The sequence below is a fragment of the Rhincodon typus genome, chromosome 9 (genome assembly GCF_021869965.1).
Source record: "Rhincodon typus isolate 14 chromosome 9, sRhiTyp1.1, whole genome shotgun sequence".
NCBI lineage: Eukaryota > Metazoa > Chordata > Chondrichthyes > Orectolobiformes > Rhincodontidae > Rhincodon > Rhincodon typus.
Window position 1 is genome coordinate 20,787,114 of NC_063340.1, and position 17,714 is coordinate 20,804,827.

The 17,714-nt window shown below is 42.0% G+C and overlaps 1 protein-coding gene across 3 annotated transcripts in view; it reads right to left on the bottom strand.

The window, feature by feature from the left end:
- LOC109910579 (ribosome-binding protein 1) overlaps nucleotides 1–17,714 on the bottom strand; it is an 83,602-nt gene that overhangs the window by 46,534 nt on the left and 19,354 nt on the right. For all 3 annotated transcript variants that reach the window (XM_020509796.2, XM_048601121.1, XM_020509794.2), the window contains exons 2-5: nucleotides 11,746–11,903; nucleotides 10,268–10,390; nucleotides 8,706–8,858; nucleotides 1,394–1,512 (exon numbers count right to left, since the gene is read on the bottom strand). In XM_020509796.2, coding sequence (XP_020365385.1) covers nucleotides 1,394–1,512; nucleotides 8,706–8,858; nucleotides 10,268–10,390; nucleotides 11,746–11,903 — 553 coding nt within the window. The remainder of the gene's footprint in view (nucleotides 1–1,393; nucleotides 1,513–8,705; nucleotides 8,859–10,267; nucleotides 10,391–11,745; nucleotides 11,904–17,714) is intronic.

Sequence of the window (17,714 nt, forward strand, 5' to 3'; positions counted from 1 at the left end):
TCTGATGAAGGGTCTAGGCCCGAAACGTCAGCCTCTCTGCTCCTATGATGCTGCTTGGCCTGCTGTGTTCATCCAGCCCTGCACTCTATTTATTCAGTGTTTGTAATGCAATACATTGTTGCGAGGCACCTCGCATGGCCTAACAAAACAAAATTGGACACTAAGCCAAATAAAGTGATATGATGACAAATATTCAGAAGCTTGGTCAAAGAAGTAGGTTTTAAGGAGTATCTTAAAAAAAGGAACAGATTTATGGAGGTAATTCCATTGCTTAGGGCCTAGGCAGTTAAAACACCTTAACCGTGAATAAAAAGCAATTAAAATTAGGAAGGCGTGAAAAGCCAGACAGAATTAAATGAGCACAAATGAGCCGAGGCAGGTGATTTTATGGAGGTGGAAATGAACATTTTAGTGATGGTACAAATATGTGGTCAGATGCTCACCTTGGGGTCAAATATGACACCAAGGCTGGTGACAATCTGGTTCAATCTCACAGTTGCCAGGGAAAGAGATGAAATCTGCAGACTTGGAGTGGAGTTTATAGCACACTCAAGAATATAGTCTCAGTTTCCCAATGTTTACTTACCAACATATCCATAAATATAGTCACATACACACAGTCATGTCTCTGAAAGCACAAACACAGATCAGCTGGGAGCCCTGATTGAACCTCATCGTTTTAAAGCTAATTGAGATTAAAATTAGATTGGATGCCTGACTTAGCCCAATCCTTTCTTGGGGATATGGCCCTATGCTTGTATACTCAAAAATGTGTAAACATCATGTAGTTAAGATTGAAACCTTAGGCAAGTTGTCATTTTTTTCCAATGTTATCACACACATCACTGTTAAGAATTTTTAAAAAAATGTTTTCATTCTCAGTACCTGGGCAGTGCTGGTACTAATGACTCTATCTAGTTTTCTTGAGGAAGAGTATGATCTGATTCAGCCACATCAGAGAGTTAAGACAAACCAGGTTAGTGTGAGATTTAAGTTATGGATAATAAGGACTGGTTTTCCTCCTTAACAGATATGCAAACCATTTGGATATTTATGACCATTCAGCAGCTCCTGGGTCACTTTCACAGCTCTCAACTTTATGTCTCTAAGCAGATTAAAACTTTCTGTGACCAGCATCACTCCCTGATCCAGCTCTACCATCAATCCTCACACTCATCATTCACAGATCCCCCTCCAATGTCAATCTGCAGATGGTCATTGTTCACTCTGCTCTAGACCTTGCAAATGTATTCTGTAAATTCCCAGCATTACTGGATCTGAATTTCATCTGTTCCAATTGAACAACCAATACAGGCCTTTCAAGAGCTCAGCAGCTGTAAAAAGATTGTAATAATAAGATTGAAATTGTTATTGAAACTATATACTTTCTTACTTGCTTTCAATCTGGCTTGTTGCCTGGTTGAGGGCATCTCTTAAAATGGAGTTCTCCTGCTGGAGCCGGGCTATCTGGGCTGTTGGTCCATTCTCCAGCTGTTCTTGGAGCCCTCGGATCTGGAATGGAATTATTTTATTCAATATTAGGAAGACGTTTAGAGTAAAATAAAACCACCAGAGATAGTTTTTAAACCACCATGCACACTGATCAAGATGCTGTTTCAGCTTTTAAATTTCCCAAACAGGTGTGAAGTAAGATCATCCTTATGGCAAACCTATTTCAGTAATAGTTGGCATTGAAGAAGAGTCAAAAGTTAAAAACTGGTAAACACCCATTGCAAAAATAGAAATTACTGGGAAAGCTCAGCAGGTCTGGCTGTTCTGAGGAAGGGTCGCTTGGACTGAAACGTTAACTCCGATTTCTCTCCACAGATGCTGCCAGACCTGCTGAGCTTTTCCAGCAATTTCTATTTTTGTCTCTGATTTACAGCATCCACAGTTCTTTTGGTTTTTAAATACTCACTGCACTTGTACTACACTTCACAGCAGGAGCCAGACTGAGCCACCAGGTTTGCAATGTTTAAACTTTGAGATCCTCACTCTTTTCACATTGCTTTTCCCTTGTCTAACTCTGTAACCTCATTCAACACTCCAACTCTAACTGATCTCTATACTCTCATAATCCTGACCTGTTGTATATCATCTGATTTTCATCACTCTATTATTGATGACCAAGGCCTTCAGCTGCCTAGGCCCTAAGCTTTCAAATTCTCTCCATAAGGAAATTCAGCACGTCCAAAAGGACCCTTATCAATTTTTACAGATGCAACACAGACAGCATTATATCCGAATGCATCACAGCAAGGTTTCGTAACTGCTCCTCCCGAGACCGCAAGGAACTACAGCGACTCGTGAACACAGCCCGGTCCATCACACAAACCAACCTTCCATCCACTGACTCCATCTATACTTCCTGCTGCATCGGGAAAGCAACCAACATAATCAAAGACCCCTCCCATCCCAGTTATACTCCCTTCTACCCTCTTTCGTTGGGCAGAAGATATAAAAGTTTGTAAACACATATGAACAGATTCCTCCCCGCTGTTATTGGACTTCTCAATAGACTTCTCAAATTTTAAACTTAATGTTGATTTTGCTCTGTGTACCTTCTCTGCAGCTGTAACATTGTACTCTTTGTTCTCTTCAATTACTCTATGCACTTTGTATGGTATGATCTGCCTATATTGCACACAAAACAAAAAAAAATCACTGTATCTAGGTATATGTGACAATAATAAATCAAATCAAAATTTCTCTCTTTCTCACTCTGTAAAGTGCTTCTTAAACATACCTCCTTGATCAAATATTTAGTTGCCTGTCCTTATATCCTGTTACACGACTCAGTGTCAATTTTGTTTTGATAAGAAGAACATAATGAAAGAAGGTGCATGGGTGGGACATTGGGCATTTCAAGCCTACTCCTTCATTCAATAAGATCATGGCTTTTTAAAAATGTATTCATTTTGTAGGATGTGAGCGTCACCGGCTGGGCCAGCATTTATTGCCTGTCCCTAGTTGCCCTTGAGAAGGTGGTGGTGAGCTGCCTTCTTGAACCACTGCAGTCCACCTGCTGTGGGTTGACCCACAATGCCATTAGGGACGGTATTCCAGGATTCTGACCCAGTCACAGTGAAGGAAAGGTGATATATTTCCAAGTCAGGATGGTGAGTGGCTTGGAGGGGAATATGAAGGTGGTGGTGTTCCCATGTATCTGCTGCCCTTGTCCTTCTAGATGGAAGCGGTTGTGGGTTTGGAAGGTGCTGTCTGAGGATTTTTAGTGAATTTCTGATCTGACTGTGGTTTCAATCCACTTTCTTGTCTGTCCACATAATGTTTATAGATCCTTGTAGATCAGTAATTTGTCTATCCCAGCCTTGAATGTTTTCAGTGGCCAAACCTGCACTGATTTCTGGGTAGAGATTTCAAAACTTAGCCAGCCTCAGTCAGATGTAACGCCTCCCCATTTTGATCTTAAAGGGAGGAGCACTTATTCTGAAACTGTGCCTCCAGTTTCTAGCTTCTAAGGGGAAATGTTATCTCAGCATCTACCCTGTCAAGGCCCTATCAATATTATCAATAAGATTACCTCTCATTCATTTAAAGCCCAGTGAGTGTATACCAACTTGCTCAACCCTTCTTCATTAGACCCTATCATCACAGGAATCAACCTATTAAACCTTTCCTGGGCAACCTCCATGCAATCAAATCCTTTGTTATTTAAGGAGACCAAAACTATATGCTGTTTGTACTGTAGCTCTGGTTTCTCCCACACCTGGTACAGTGGCAGCAAGACTTACCCATCTTTATACAACTAACCCCCTTGCAATAAAGGATAATATTCTATTTGCTTCCTAATTTTTCACTGTGCCTACCGAACATTTTGTGATTCATGTAGAACATCCAGATCCCTCTGCATTACATTTTCCTTATTCTTTCATGGGATGTGAGCATTGCTTACAATGATAGCATTTGTTGCCCATCCCTAATTGCTCTTGAAGTGAGTGGCTTCCTCAGCCATTTCAGAATGCAGTTTGGAGTCAAACCACAATATTGAGAGTTTACAATCATACATAGACCAGTCTGGGTAAAGATGGTAATTTAAAGGACATTAGTGATCCAGATTGCTTTTTTTATTTACAACAGGCAATGATGTTCTCATTGTCACCATTACTAAGACTAGCTTTATATTCTAGATATATTAATTAAGTTCACCAGCTGTAAATGCTGCGATTAGAATCCATTCCCAGAAGCATTATTAGCGCGGGTTTCCAGATTACTGGCCCAGTGTCATTGCCATAATCTCCTCATCTGGCTGCAGAAATAATCAAAGAGCAGAAGAAATAAACACAATAACTAATCACGAGAGAAAAACTGATAAAGACCCCAATGGGGCTAATGACCAATAAATCCCCTGAACCGGATGGGATGCATTCCAAGACATTAAAAGAAGTAGCTGCAGAGATAGAGGATGCACTGCTAGTTATCTTCCAAGAATTCTTAGATTTGGGAAAAGTACTAGATGATTGGAAAACTACCAATGTAATACCTTTATTTAAAAAGGAAAGGAGATAAAAAGAACAGGCCAGATAGCTTAACATCTATTATTGGAAAAATGTTGGAGCCTATTATAAAGGATGTATTAGTACATCATTTAGAAATACATAATATGGTCAAGCAGGGTCAGCGTATCTTCATGAAGGGGAAATCATGCCTGAAAAATTTACTAAAACTCTTTGAGGAGATAACAAGCAGCATACAAAAAGGGAAATCAATGGATGCAAAATACTTGGATTTTCAGAAGGCATTTGATAAGGTACCAACCTTCAGGCTGCTTATTAAGAAAACAGCCCATGGTATTGGAGGTAACATATTGGCATGGACATAGGACTGGCTAACTAATAGAAGACAAAGAGTGGAATAAGGGGGGCATTTTTAGGATGGCAACCTGTAATTAGTGGTGTGCCACAGGTATTAGTGCTGGGGCACAATTCTTTACAAATATGTTAGTGACTTGGATGAGGAAAACAAATTCACTACAGTCAATTTTGTACATATAACAAAAATAGTCAGGAAGGCAGGTGGTCAGGATGACTCAGAGAGTCTGCAGAGGGATACAGACAGGTTAAGTGAGTTGGCCAAAAGTTGACATGTGGAATATAATGTGGGGAAATATAAGGTTATGCACCTTGACAGGAAGAACAGAGGAGCTGAATATTATTTAAATGGAGAAAGATGACAAAAAGCTACAGCATAGAGGGAATTTGGAGCCATTGTGCGTCAATCACAAAAGGTTAGCATCCAAGTTCACTATTAGGAAAGGCAACTGTAATGTTGTCCTTTATTCCCTTTGAAATAGAGTATAAAAATATTGAGGTCTTGTTAAAACTATCCAAGGCACAAGTCAAACTACATCTGGAATACTATGAACAGTTTTGGGTCTCTTATCTAAGAACGGATATACTGGTGTTGAAGGCAGTTCAGAGAAGGTTTGCTAGGCTGATCCTGGATATGGAAGGACTGTCTTATGAGGAGAGGTTGAGTCAGTTGGGCCTGTAGTCATTGGAGTTTAGAAGAATGAGAGGTGACCTGATTGAAATATACAAGATGTGGAAAGGTTGTTTCCCTTATGGGAGAATCTAGGACTGGACAGCATAATCTCAGAATAAGGGGTCACACATTTAAGACAGAGATGAGGAAGAATTTCATCTCTCAGAGGGTAGTGAATCTGTTGAATTCTTTATTACTGAGGACTATACAGACTGGGCTGTTAAGTATATTCAAAGCTGAGGTAGACAGATTTTTAATCAGTACAGGAATCAAGGTTATAAGAGAAAGCAGAAATGTGGACTTCAGGATTATCAGATCAGCTATGATATCTTTGAATAGTAGGACAGACTTGATGAGCTGAATGACCTATTTCTGTTCCTATGTCTTATGGTCTTATGCAATGTTCTGTAGCCTCCCTCCTGTTACACGATATTCTGCTTTTCAAATTCTCCTACTAAAATAGACAATTCCAAATTTTATCACACAACACACTAGATACCAAATTTGATTCACTCAATTAACCTGTCTATAGCCTTTTGCAGACTACTAGCGCTGACTTTGTAACATGCTTTCCTACCTATCTTGGTATCACCATCAAATCGAGCAATAATACACCCAGTCTGTTTATCCGAGTCATTAATGTAGATTTTAAATAGACGAGGCCTCACCACCAATCCCTGTAGATAAAGCTGATTTGAACTGCCTCGGAATATTTTATTACATTGAAGTCATTATATTAGGGTAAGTTCTTGTTAAGATGTTGCCTTCACAATGGTGACATGGCCAAGTATAAGAGCTGTGCTGTTGCTCTTTATCGTCATTGTTCTTGACCAGTTCATTCAAGGGCTGACTTGCAGGCGCATCTTACCCTTTGGAACAAAAAGCCCAGCCATAGATTTGTCTCGCCTTGCAAGAGTTGTCCCTCATGGTCGACTGAGCACAGAGTACCAGTGGTAGTCACAAAGGAGGCGATGGTGGCTCTACCTGTGGCCCAGCTGAAAGGGATTGTGAGGGAGGCAAAAACCCGTGGAGTGGGGTGGGTTGGGGGGGAAGAGGGGAGTGGGAGAATAAAGGGATCAAACAAATAGGATTAAGAATGGAAGGAGAAGGGGAGAAGAAATTAATGAGATTATTAGTATGGGGGGTGGGGCTTAGCTGAAACATCTGTTATTTTCTCCCAATCTCCTCTATTCGCTTCCCTGCACTACACGCTTCCTCCAGACCAAGAGTCTGAACAGAGGGCTCCTGTCCATTCCCTTTATTGCTGCCTTCCAGAAACATGACCAGAGATGGCTTACGGGGAATTTCTATTGAACTGCCCTTGCCCTTTATAGTAAAGGTTATATGAAGTTCTCGTAATACACCACTTGCAGCATCGTGATCCCTTCTTGACATCACATCTCAGGAAGCTCTTGGAGGGTGTGAAATACAGATTCATCAGAATAACACCAGCATGAAAAAGGTTAAATTACAGCAACAGGTTGTACTCCACAACTCACACTTCCTGAGTTTTCCAGCACTTTCTGTTCTTATTTCAGATTGCCAGCATCGTAGTATCTTGCTTTTATGATATATTTCTAAATCAGGATAGTGTGAGATTCAGAGGGGCACCTGCAGTGGGTAGTATTCCTATGCACCTGCTGTCTAAGATAGGATTAGGGTTAGTGTCAGGGTTAAGGTTAGGGCTCTTCCAGGTGGCACAGGTCTCGGATTTGGGATGCTCGGTCGAAGAGCTGTGACACATTACTACAGGTTACAGAATCGAGGCAGGTAAATTAAATAATGATACAGATCATCTATAAACTAACAGAAATGTGGTACAGGCTGAAGAGGTAGAATATGCTTTTTGTTCTTTTTTCTCTCACAAGATGTGCCTGCTCTTCACCTGCCTCCCTTTCCTTCAACAAATCACATCACTGCACAGCCAAGAGTGAAACCTCACAAGTTATCATCGCTGGAGATACTGAAATGTACAGTATTCCCCTGTTCAAAATCCTGAAAACATGTCAAAGCATGACAGCAGTAGTTGGGCTCCAGTAGTTTGAGAGTAACTCCTGGACTTTGAAGCAAACTCAGTCGTTTGGGAGAATGGGCAGACAATTACTAGATCTCCCCTTGGTGCCTGGAAGAATGCACAAGAAAACAACAACAACGGGCTGAACTTTATGGAGCACCCCAGTCTCCGTCCAACATCGCCCTGGCTAATATGTCAGGGGAGTCCACTTCCATTCCCGAAACTGTCTCCACAGCAAATCAACTTCAGGAACAGCATTAATTGCCTTAAGGTAAGACTGCTGAGCTTAGGAGGAGGTCTGTTTCAAGAGGTTTCTAGCCATTCGGATGGCCAACAGCTGTGTTGTCCCAGCAGCGCCAGCCAGGAGCAGTGGCCACTGCTGGAACTACAGGCCAAGGAGCCCGGTTACATGTTGGTTCAACGTTGCTTCCCGGGAGCTCAGGAGATCCACAAAGAAGGCTTACTCCTGCCAAAATCTTGCCTGACACTAGCCTGCTCAAATAAAGCTGCTCGACTTTCCCTTTCCCGTAGGTAAAAAGCTAGTGGGAGACAGAATGAGGCCTTCAATATCTTCATTTTGAGACAGATTAGACCAAAGAATGTGCTCAAGCAACGAAGCTTCTTTCTCTAGCTTATGCATGCCCAACTCAGCTTTACATTAACTAGTTAACCTACTAGTTCACATTCACAAGAAGACGAACTGTTCAGTGTGGTCCTGCACTAAATCCATGTCTTACATTTGAACACTTCCCCTTATATTTGACAGGTACATCCACATTTCTGTGCCTCCTCTCCACTGCCCTTGAGAGTGTTTCTCCATCATATATCCATCCATGGCTCCAAGTGATTGGTTAACAGTATGGTTCTGGGAGAACTTTTCATTGACCATTTGAAAGGAATATTGGTCACTTTCAGCTCTAGACTAGTAATTCTTCCACAATATAAACACTCCATGACCCAACTGAGAGAGAAAACAAAATGGCAGACAATGCCAATGGCTATTTGCACTCTCTTCCTTGCTGGTACTGCTTCCTCTATTAGAAATGCAAAAATATGGTCTCCTCGAATATGTGGGATAAGAGGGGCCAATCTTGCCTTAATATAGGACATTCAGGCACACAATGGTGAAGTGGTACTTAAGATGTGTTAGAGCATTAATTGGGTTAGGGCGTGAGATGTAACTAGTGACCTTAGCCTGTAGTTGCTGTGTCTCAGCCACATGGTCCTGGTAACTGGCCTGCATACGGGTCTGCATCGCATTTAACTCCTCCTCCCGCATCGTCAACTGCTCCTTTAGTTTTGTTTCATTGGCTGAGGCTTTGGCTTTTTCAGCTGCAAGTTCCTGAAAGATACAACAGCAATTTAAAAACAGATATATTAAAAGTAAGTAAAATGGACAGTTTCTACCTTCCCCTTCCTTCTCTTGCCTTCAGGTGTTCATCTCTGACTCTTCCCTTTCCTTTTTTTGACTTTGTTTCCATTTAGGGGGATGGATGTCTACTTACAGCTATGGGAATAATGACAAGTTTTACATTGTGGTCTTTGCAAAGATTTGTAGCTCGGGTTGTGGGTGAGGTTGTTGACTTGCTCACCGAGCTGGCTGGTTTTCATTCAGACATTTTGTCACCATGCTAGGTAACATCATCAGTGGGGCCTCTATTGAAGCCAAGTTTTATATTATTTTTACATTACATTGTTACACTATTGCAGACTACACTTTCTCACTCCTTGCTTTCTGTAAGGACTCCATACCAATCTCCCAGTTTCTCCATCTCTGTTGGATCTATTCCAATGATGTTACCTTCTACAACAAACTCCCAATGAGTCTTCCTTTTTCTTCAAGTACACCTCCATCTAGACCATGTTTAACCAAACCCACTGCCTGCACTTCTACCCACGCCCTTTCACCTCCTTCCCAGGATGACAGGGTTCCCCTTCTCCTTACTTTCCAGCCTCTGTAGTCAAAGGATCATCTTCTGCATTTTCTGCAACCTCCAATATGATGCCACCGCTAAATACATCTATACCCCCACCTCTACTATCAGCGTTCCAAAGGTACCATTCCCTTCTCAACACCTTGGTTCACTCCTCTATCACTTCCTATACCTCATCCTCCTCCCACGGCATCTTCCTATGCAATCTCTACTGTGGGGAGACCCGAAGCCAACCAAGTGACAGCTTTGTGAAAGTCCAGAAACTTTACTCAACCTTCCAGTCGCTTGCCATTTCAATACACCTTCTTACTCTCATTGCTCATATTTTTGTCCTAGTCCTGATGCAGTGATCCAGTGAAGCGCAACACAAATATGGAGGATCCGGACCTCATTTTCTAATTAGGCACCTTACAGGCTTTTGGACTCAACACTGAGTTCAGCAATTTAAGACCACGAATTCTGTTCTCCCTTTTGATATTACCTCTGTCCCCCAAGTGCCTGTATTTTGCTTTCATGCTTTTGCTTTCAGTCAGAGTTAACCTTTATTCTGCTATTAACGTCTGCTTTGGCTAATGCTTTGCATATTCTCTACAACCTTTGGTCTTTTGCTCCATTGCACCTTTGACTTCAAATCTCCCACCTTGCCCTGATCTTCCCTGTTGTTCCAACTGCCTCTTCCCTCTTTATCATCAGCATCAAATCCATCATATTACCACTTCTCCTTAATTCTGAAGAGTCACACTGGACTCAAGATGTTAACTGCCTCCACAGATGCTGCTAAATCCTTCACGAGTCCACACTATGAGACAAACTATACCTTGTTGACTTCCCGAAGCTTGCTTTTGGCTGCACTGGAATCCTCTTGTTCTGCTACAAGCTGCTTCTCTTTCTCATCCAGTTGGCGTTTCAGAGCTGTTACTGGGTCTCCTTTTTGAGTAGCCTATAAATCACAAAAGGTGATCAGAATGAATTAATAAGATAAATAATACAAACACAGTGTGCATTAAATTCTTTAATATTGCCCTTCTAATCCCATCCAATATGGGAAGGGGTAATAAAACAAATTGGAGTCAATGGTAAAAAGAAACGTGTAAGTATACAGCAGCTTCATTACTCCAAGGCCTCCCTGAGTGCTTTACACATTTTTTTGGAATTAATTAATTGATGAGTAGTCACTGTTACAGGTAGGGAATATGACAGCCAATTTGTACACAGCAGAGACCCACAAATAGAAACACTATAATAGCCTGATAATCTGCTTCAGGATTGTTGATTCAGGGCTAAATATTGAGCAAGATAACTGGGAGAACTTCTTAACTCTTTGAAATAGTGCCTTAGGACCTTTTCATCCACAGAAAGGGCAAAAGCGGCCTCAGTTTAGTGTCTCATCTGAAAGACAATACTTCCAATGATGCAGTTTTCCCTGAGTACAAACTACAATATCCAATCAGGGCAGTTTCACAACATCAATTTCCTATCAGTTTCAGGAAAATCAAACAAGTTGGAAGTTTTACTGTCTGACTCTTACGGTTCCAGGAGTAGTTAGTGCAAAACTCAAGGGAAACCCCTCAGTGCTGGGTTATACAGTCAGCAGTGTAAATGCAGCTTGATTTACACCACAATTTGAGGCAGTCTAATGTTGCCAGGCTCTCAAAACACTGCAATATGCACCCACAGGGATTGGAAAATATTAATATGAGCGGCAGCAAAATCCCACTCTCCCCAAACCCATCATTCAGATACAGCAGTAAACTGGGGAACCAAAGGAACCATTGACTTCACCCATCCGTAATGAGATGTGAAGTAGAGCTGTAATCATGCTGTGCATTTTAGGAATGTGCTTGATACCAAATTCTATCCAAATTCCTCTACCCTGAATCTGTTAAACAAAACAAGCCAATTAAACAAAAGAATTTAGTACCACCCTCAGATCCAGGCTGGTACATTAACACGGCATTGATCTCTCTTGGGGGCTGCATGGAAATCACTGGTGGTAGGTGTATAAAGCACAATGATTCCCCTTATTGGAGAGAGAAGAACTGAGTGTGGGAATTACCCCCTCTAAGGCCAGGGAAAGGGCCAGATGAGCATGGCATTTCCAAGTCACTGACACGACTCCTAGCAGTTGGACAAGGGAGTGGCTTACACTTCAACATCAAATGATTCAAGAGAACCGTGAAGCACTTTGAGATGTCCCGTGGTTGTGAAAGATAATTTTATTTTACTGATTCCCTGTCAACACAGTGAGAAAGCAAATGAATGCAATGCTTGGCACGAACTGAACGGGTAGCTTACTGTGTGCCAGGTGTCCTGCACAATGCCGGCCTTGTCCATCAGGATCTCGATGAGCTGCTGGGCCTCCCCCTCGCTGAAATCCATACTGCTCACTGTGGAAAGCAGGGTTTTGTAAGGAATGTAGAGAGGGCCATCCAAGGTGTCAGCAGGAACATTGACTGAGAAAGTGGGAAAACAATCCACTGTTAACGAGTTGACCTCTCACCAACTGATTACTCACACATCACTGCATTAACACCATAAGCAACAGATGTCCCACTGCCCTTACTTGCAGATGAGTTATAAAATGATGGATCTTACAACTCCACCTCTGTACAATCAGACATGCCTAAAGCAAAAGTATATATTGCTCTCAAAGCTTGATCAGTCTGTGACAGGTTTCCCCATGGATCGCTGAGTTCACACTGTAAACAGACAACTGGACAGATTCAGGGAGCTCCCAGGTCCCGTTTTGATCAAGGGTGGGGGAGGATGAATTAAATAAAAACATTGGTTCAGTGACTCTTATGGAGACCAGTACTGTGTGGACATCCACTGAAGACATCAGCTTCAACTTCATTGGAAAATAACCACTCACTGCCATCAACAATGGCCACTCAGGGTGGGGCAAGAAAAAAAAAGTCTTGCATTTATACATAACCTTCCACTCCTTCAGGACTTTCCAAAACATTTCAAATCAACTAACGGTAAAATCAAAAGAAAAGTCCGTGGCTGACTCCATGACAGGGTTCCACTTCCATGGCATATGACAGTGTCCAGCTGTGGGAAACAACCAATCAAGGGCACTCTCCCAATGCCATCTCGATTTTCCAACTAACAGACGGGGAAATCAGTCATGATGGTGGCTGGCTCCTAGTTGCATACGGAGTAGACACAGGAGCCAGAGGGTCCATTCAAAGGAGAAGGTGTCACTAATAAAGTTTCATCTGCTGAAATGCCTGTTACTGCTGGAGATTTCAATAACACCTTCACTCCTCATAGCCCTAACCATATTTCCTTCGTATCTAGCAACCAGAACTGGAGACACCCTCATACCTCTCTGAATTCTTTCACAATCCCCACCGTTGGCTGTGAGGCTGCTAGTCTTTCAGTACTGGACAGCCTTCAATTTGCCCTCCAGACTCGGGGAGCCAGTTTGCTGCCATTTACTGAAAAGGGCTAAGTGCCCCAAGTGTTTGTATTTCCGGGCTCCCAACCCACACTTCATCACAACAGTGGGATTCAGTGTCAGGAATGAAGGCTCTGTCCTACATTTCACCCAGTGCTGGAAATATTTCTATCCCAAACTGCTGCAAACAGAAGGCAAATACCAACAATCAGGAGCGAGGCCTGCGCCACACGACATATAATGATTGGTAAAACAACCTCTGCAAAGGCAGCATGTGGGAAAGAAATTGGCACTGCAAAGAAGCACCCACAGATACAGCAGCAGCTTGCATTTATATAGCATCTTTAACCTGGGATACATCTCAAGGTGCTTCAGAGGAGTGTAATCAGAAACCATGTGCCATGGTTTTATACAAACACCTGATGAGCATCCATCATGCTGTGCATTGAGACCAAATGCTACTCTTCCCATACAATGGCATAACATACACTGGTGGTCTGAAACATGCCATGTACCCGTTCCAGACGTTAGTACTTACAATCTGAAGCACATAGGGACTTCTGATATTTTATATGTTATCTTAGTTGATAACAGGTTAGCTGATCATTTGTGAGATCTTGCAGAATACAAATGGCCATACCCCCTACATAAGAACAGTCATTACACTTCAAAAGTGCTAATTTACTGATGTAAAGTACTTTGGGACATTCCGAGATCCTTTCTTTTTCACTCACTCCCTGTCACATAGGGTAGTAGGAGAAGAATCAATCCTTCAGAAGGGGAGTGGATGGAGAGTGGATGGATGCTTGAAAAGAGAAAAATATAGCAGAGCTCTTGGGAGACAGCCAGGGGTGGGATTAATAGCTATTCTAAAGAGCTGGCACAGGCACGATGAATCAAACAGCCTCTTCCATGCTGTAAATCTACGATAAGCAGAATTCCGAGATTGTGCACTTCTGATGCGACACGTATAAACAAGATCAGAATAATTGGAATTTTTTTTGATTATTATATCCTCAGAAGGTCTGCTCTGCTTTCCCTGTTTCTGATTAAGCAGCTGTTTATTTGGTACCCGTATGCTGCCCAGCTGTCAGACAGATGTTTTGCCTTACAAGCCAGAAGTCCTATTAGCCCGAGACAGCAGTGACACCAGAAGAATCATAACTTGTGGCTCATGTTGAATTGATTGACGTGCCAACGCTCACAGGATATGATACCCATTGTTACGTATAAGGCAACAAACCCAAAACCAAATCAAAATGCAAATCAGTCCATCACAAAGAATGGGCGAAGGAAGGTCTGCTTGAACTGTTATTACATGCTGGAGAACAGCTTAAAATTCAACTGAGTAGATCAGTCCAGGTGAAGGGAATTACATAGACTAAATTAAGCTAGGAGTATCAGAATATATTCCTAAAGTAATGTTCATTTACATTTTCTTTGTCACATAGGCAGATGAAATTGAGAGATGATTAAATTCAGAATTTTTAATTGGTAATTGATGGCCTGGTTGCTCTGTGGAAAATCTAAATTAAAAGGCTATCAACCGAAAGCTTTAATGGTGTTTAGAATTTTAAACAAAATGTAGGAGAGGGATACCCCACACCGCAAGCCCCGCCCCACCCCTTAGAAACGTGCTGACTCTTTTAAGTTTCTTGTGTACTTGCAGAGTCTCCCACCAAAGCTGCTGCTTTCGCTGGTAGCTACTCCCGCCAGAAGATCTGCTATTGTGGTACACCACACTCATGTGTTGTGCACCACCTTCACAAACCAGCACAAGGGAAGGAATGTTAGGTGTTCCTAATTGTTACTTTGAGTCAACCACATTTCACACAGAACCACTGGTTCACAGCACCAAAAGGTGAATGCTATACATTAGTAAACGCTGACATTAAAAAAAAGGGAGAATTGGATACCTTGCCCTTCAGCACTGTCTCCACTCAAGTCCACACCCACGTACCATTCTACTCCCTCTCCCTCTTCCTTACTTCTGTATCTTGTCTCAGTAGCTGTCCAAGTGGCTTTGGGACCTTTAAACACTTTGCTTAGAGGAATACGGCAGTTCTTGCCATGAAGAAGGGGCATGGTTTCCGGGAAGTTCAGTCCCAATGCCATCTGTGTGGTTTTCCACGCTGCTTCTGTTGCAGTGGATCCTGTATCCAAGGTCCAACATTGTGGGAAGGCAAATGGGCAACATTTTGCCTAGTCTGAGTCAGATATAGGAATTTATTCTGCAACCCAACATATTCTTAGAATGTCACAGAGTGCTCCAGAGCCAATGAAATATTTTTTAAGAGTTTACTGTTGTAATGTGAAGAAACACAGCCACCAATTTACACACAGCACAATGCCTTAAACAACATGAGTCTACTTTGTAAACACTTAGTTGGGAGATGAATTGTATGCGTGTGTGGAAATAGAGGGAGTACTGCACTGCTGGAAATGTCAAATTAGGGATTAGATGTTAAACCAAGGCACCATCTGTCTACTTGGCTGACACAAAAGATCCCATGGCACCAAGTAGAGCAGAAGGGAAATTTGTAGTTTTCTTGCCAATATTTATCCCTCAATCAACATCAAAAAAACAGATTATCTAGTTTACTGTTAGTGGGATTTACTGTACACATGATGGCTAAAGTTCCTACATTACAACAACCTCTACACTTCAAAATGCACCCCATTGGTTGTAAAGCACTTGGAGACATTCGGTGACCATGAAAAATGCTATAAATGCAGTCTTTTTTAAACGGCATGGTTGAAGGATAAATGTTGGTCAGATCATTCAGGAAAACTTCTCTGCTTTTCTTCACACATGCCATGAGAACTTTTACATCAAGTTGTGAGGACAGACTGGACCTCAATCAAGGAGCAGAACCTTTAACAGTGTGGAATTCCATCAGTAGCATATTGGAGAGTCAGCCTGAGTTAAGTGGTCAAGTCTCTGGAGATGGATTTGAACCCTTAGCACTCTTACCGAGTCTGAACATTACCAGTGAGTCAGAGCAAAGGTAACCCATTCACTTCACAGATAAGTTGAGCAAATTAAAATCAAATGATTACAAAGATGATTGTGTGTAATACACTGAGGACATTTCCAAATGGAATCTGAATACCACACAGTGGTATAATGTGTTCCAGGATCCACACATATCTAATGTATAAAATTCAATCAGTATTGCACAGGGATTTCTCCTCTTGTATAAGCTAATGGTTCTGGAAGAGTTAATGTTTAAGTTGCATTAACTCTACCCAACATAATGATGTCACACAGTCTTTGGGTGGAGAAGCACCTAGTCTTGCACAACATCCCAGTACTGTCAGGTGTGATATTCCTGGCTCTGGATAGTTGGCACTATGCATAAATAGTGAATATTAATTTTACCTATTGCTATCAGCTTGTATAATGAGGCAGACTTGATTAGGGAGCTTAAGGTGAAGCAACCCTAGGGGGCAGTGATCATAATATGATTCAAATTGCAGGATGAATTGTGAGAGAGAAGCTGGAATCAGATGTAACAGTATTACAATTGAGTAAAGGTAACTACAAAGACATGAGGGCGGAGCTGACCAGTGTTGATTGGAAGGGGAGCCTAGCAGGGAAGGTATTGGAGCAGCAATGGCAGATGATACTGGGGGTAATTCAGGAGGCACAGCAGAAATTTATTACAAGGAAGAAGAAAGATACTAAGGGGCAAAATGAGGCAACCATGGATGACAAGAGAAGTCAGGGTCAGCATAAAAGCAAAAGAGAAAGCATACAATGTGGTGAAGATTATTGGGAAGCCAGAGGATTGGGAAGCCTTTAGAAACAGAAGAAGATACCTAAAAAAACAATAAGCGGGCAGAAGATGAAGTATGAGAGTAAGCTAGCTAGTAATATTAAAGTAGATTGCAAGAGTTTTCTTTTAGATTATATAAAAAGGTAACAGAGAGACAAGAGCGGACATTGGACCACTGGAAAATGAGGTTGGAGAAGTAGTGAGGAACAAAGAAACGGCAGAGGAACTGAACAGATACTTTGCTTCAGTTTTCACAGTGGAAGACACCAGCAGCACCCCAGAACTTCATTAGACTCAGGGGGGCAGAGGTGAGTGCAGTGACCATCACTGAGGAGAACATGCTGGGGAAGTTGAAAGGTCTGAAAGTGGATAAACCACCTAGACCAAATGGACTACACCCCAGAGTTCTGAAGGAGATAGCTGAGGACATTGTGGAGGCATTGGTGGTGATCTTTCAGGAATCACTGGAATCAGGGAGGGTCCAGAGCACTGAAAAATAGCTAATGTAACAGCCCTAATTAAGAAGGGAGGGAGGCAGAAGGCCGGAAACTATAGACTAGTTAGCCTGACCTCAGTTATTGCTAAGAATTTACAGTCCATTATTAAGGATGAGATTGCAGTGTGCTTGGAAGTGTACGATAAAATAGGGCTGAGTCAATACGACTTCACTAAGGGGAGGTCATGCCTGACAAATCTATTAGAATTCTTTGAGGAGGTAATGAATCATATAGACAAAGGAGAGCCATTGGACTCGATCCATATGGATTTACAGAAGGTTTTGACAAGGTGCCACACAGGAGGCTGCTAAATAAGATAAGAGCCCATGGTGTTAGGGGCAAGGTACTGGCAGAAGGCAGACAGTAGGCATAAATGGGTCTCTTTCAGTACGGCAGCCACTGAGTAGTGGAGTTCCGCAGGGATCCGTGTTGGGACCACAACTACTCACATTATACATTAACAACATGGATGAAGGAAATAAGGATATTGTTGCTAAGTTTGCAGATGACACAAAGATAGATGGAAGGACAGGTAATGTTGAGGAAGTGGGGAGCCTGCGGAAGGACTTGGACAGGTTAGGAAAG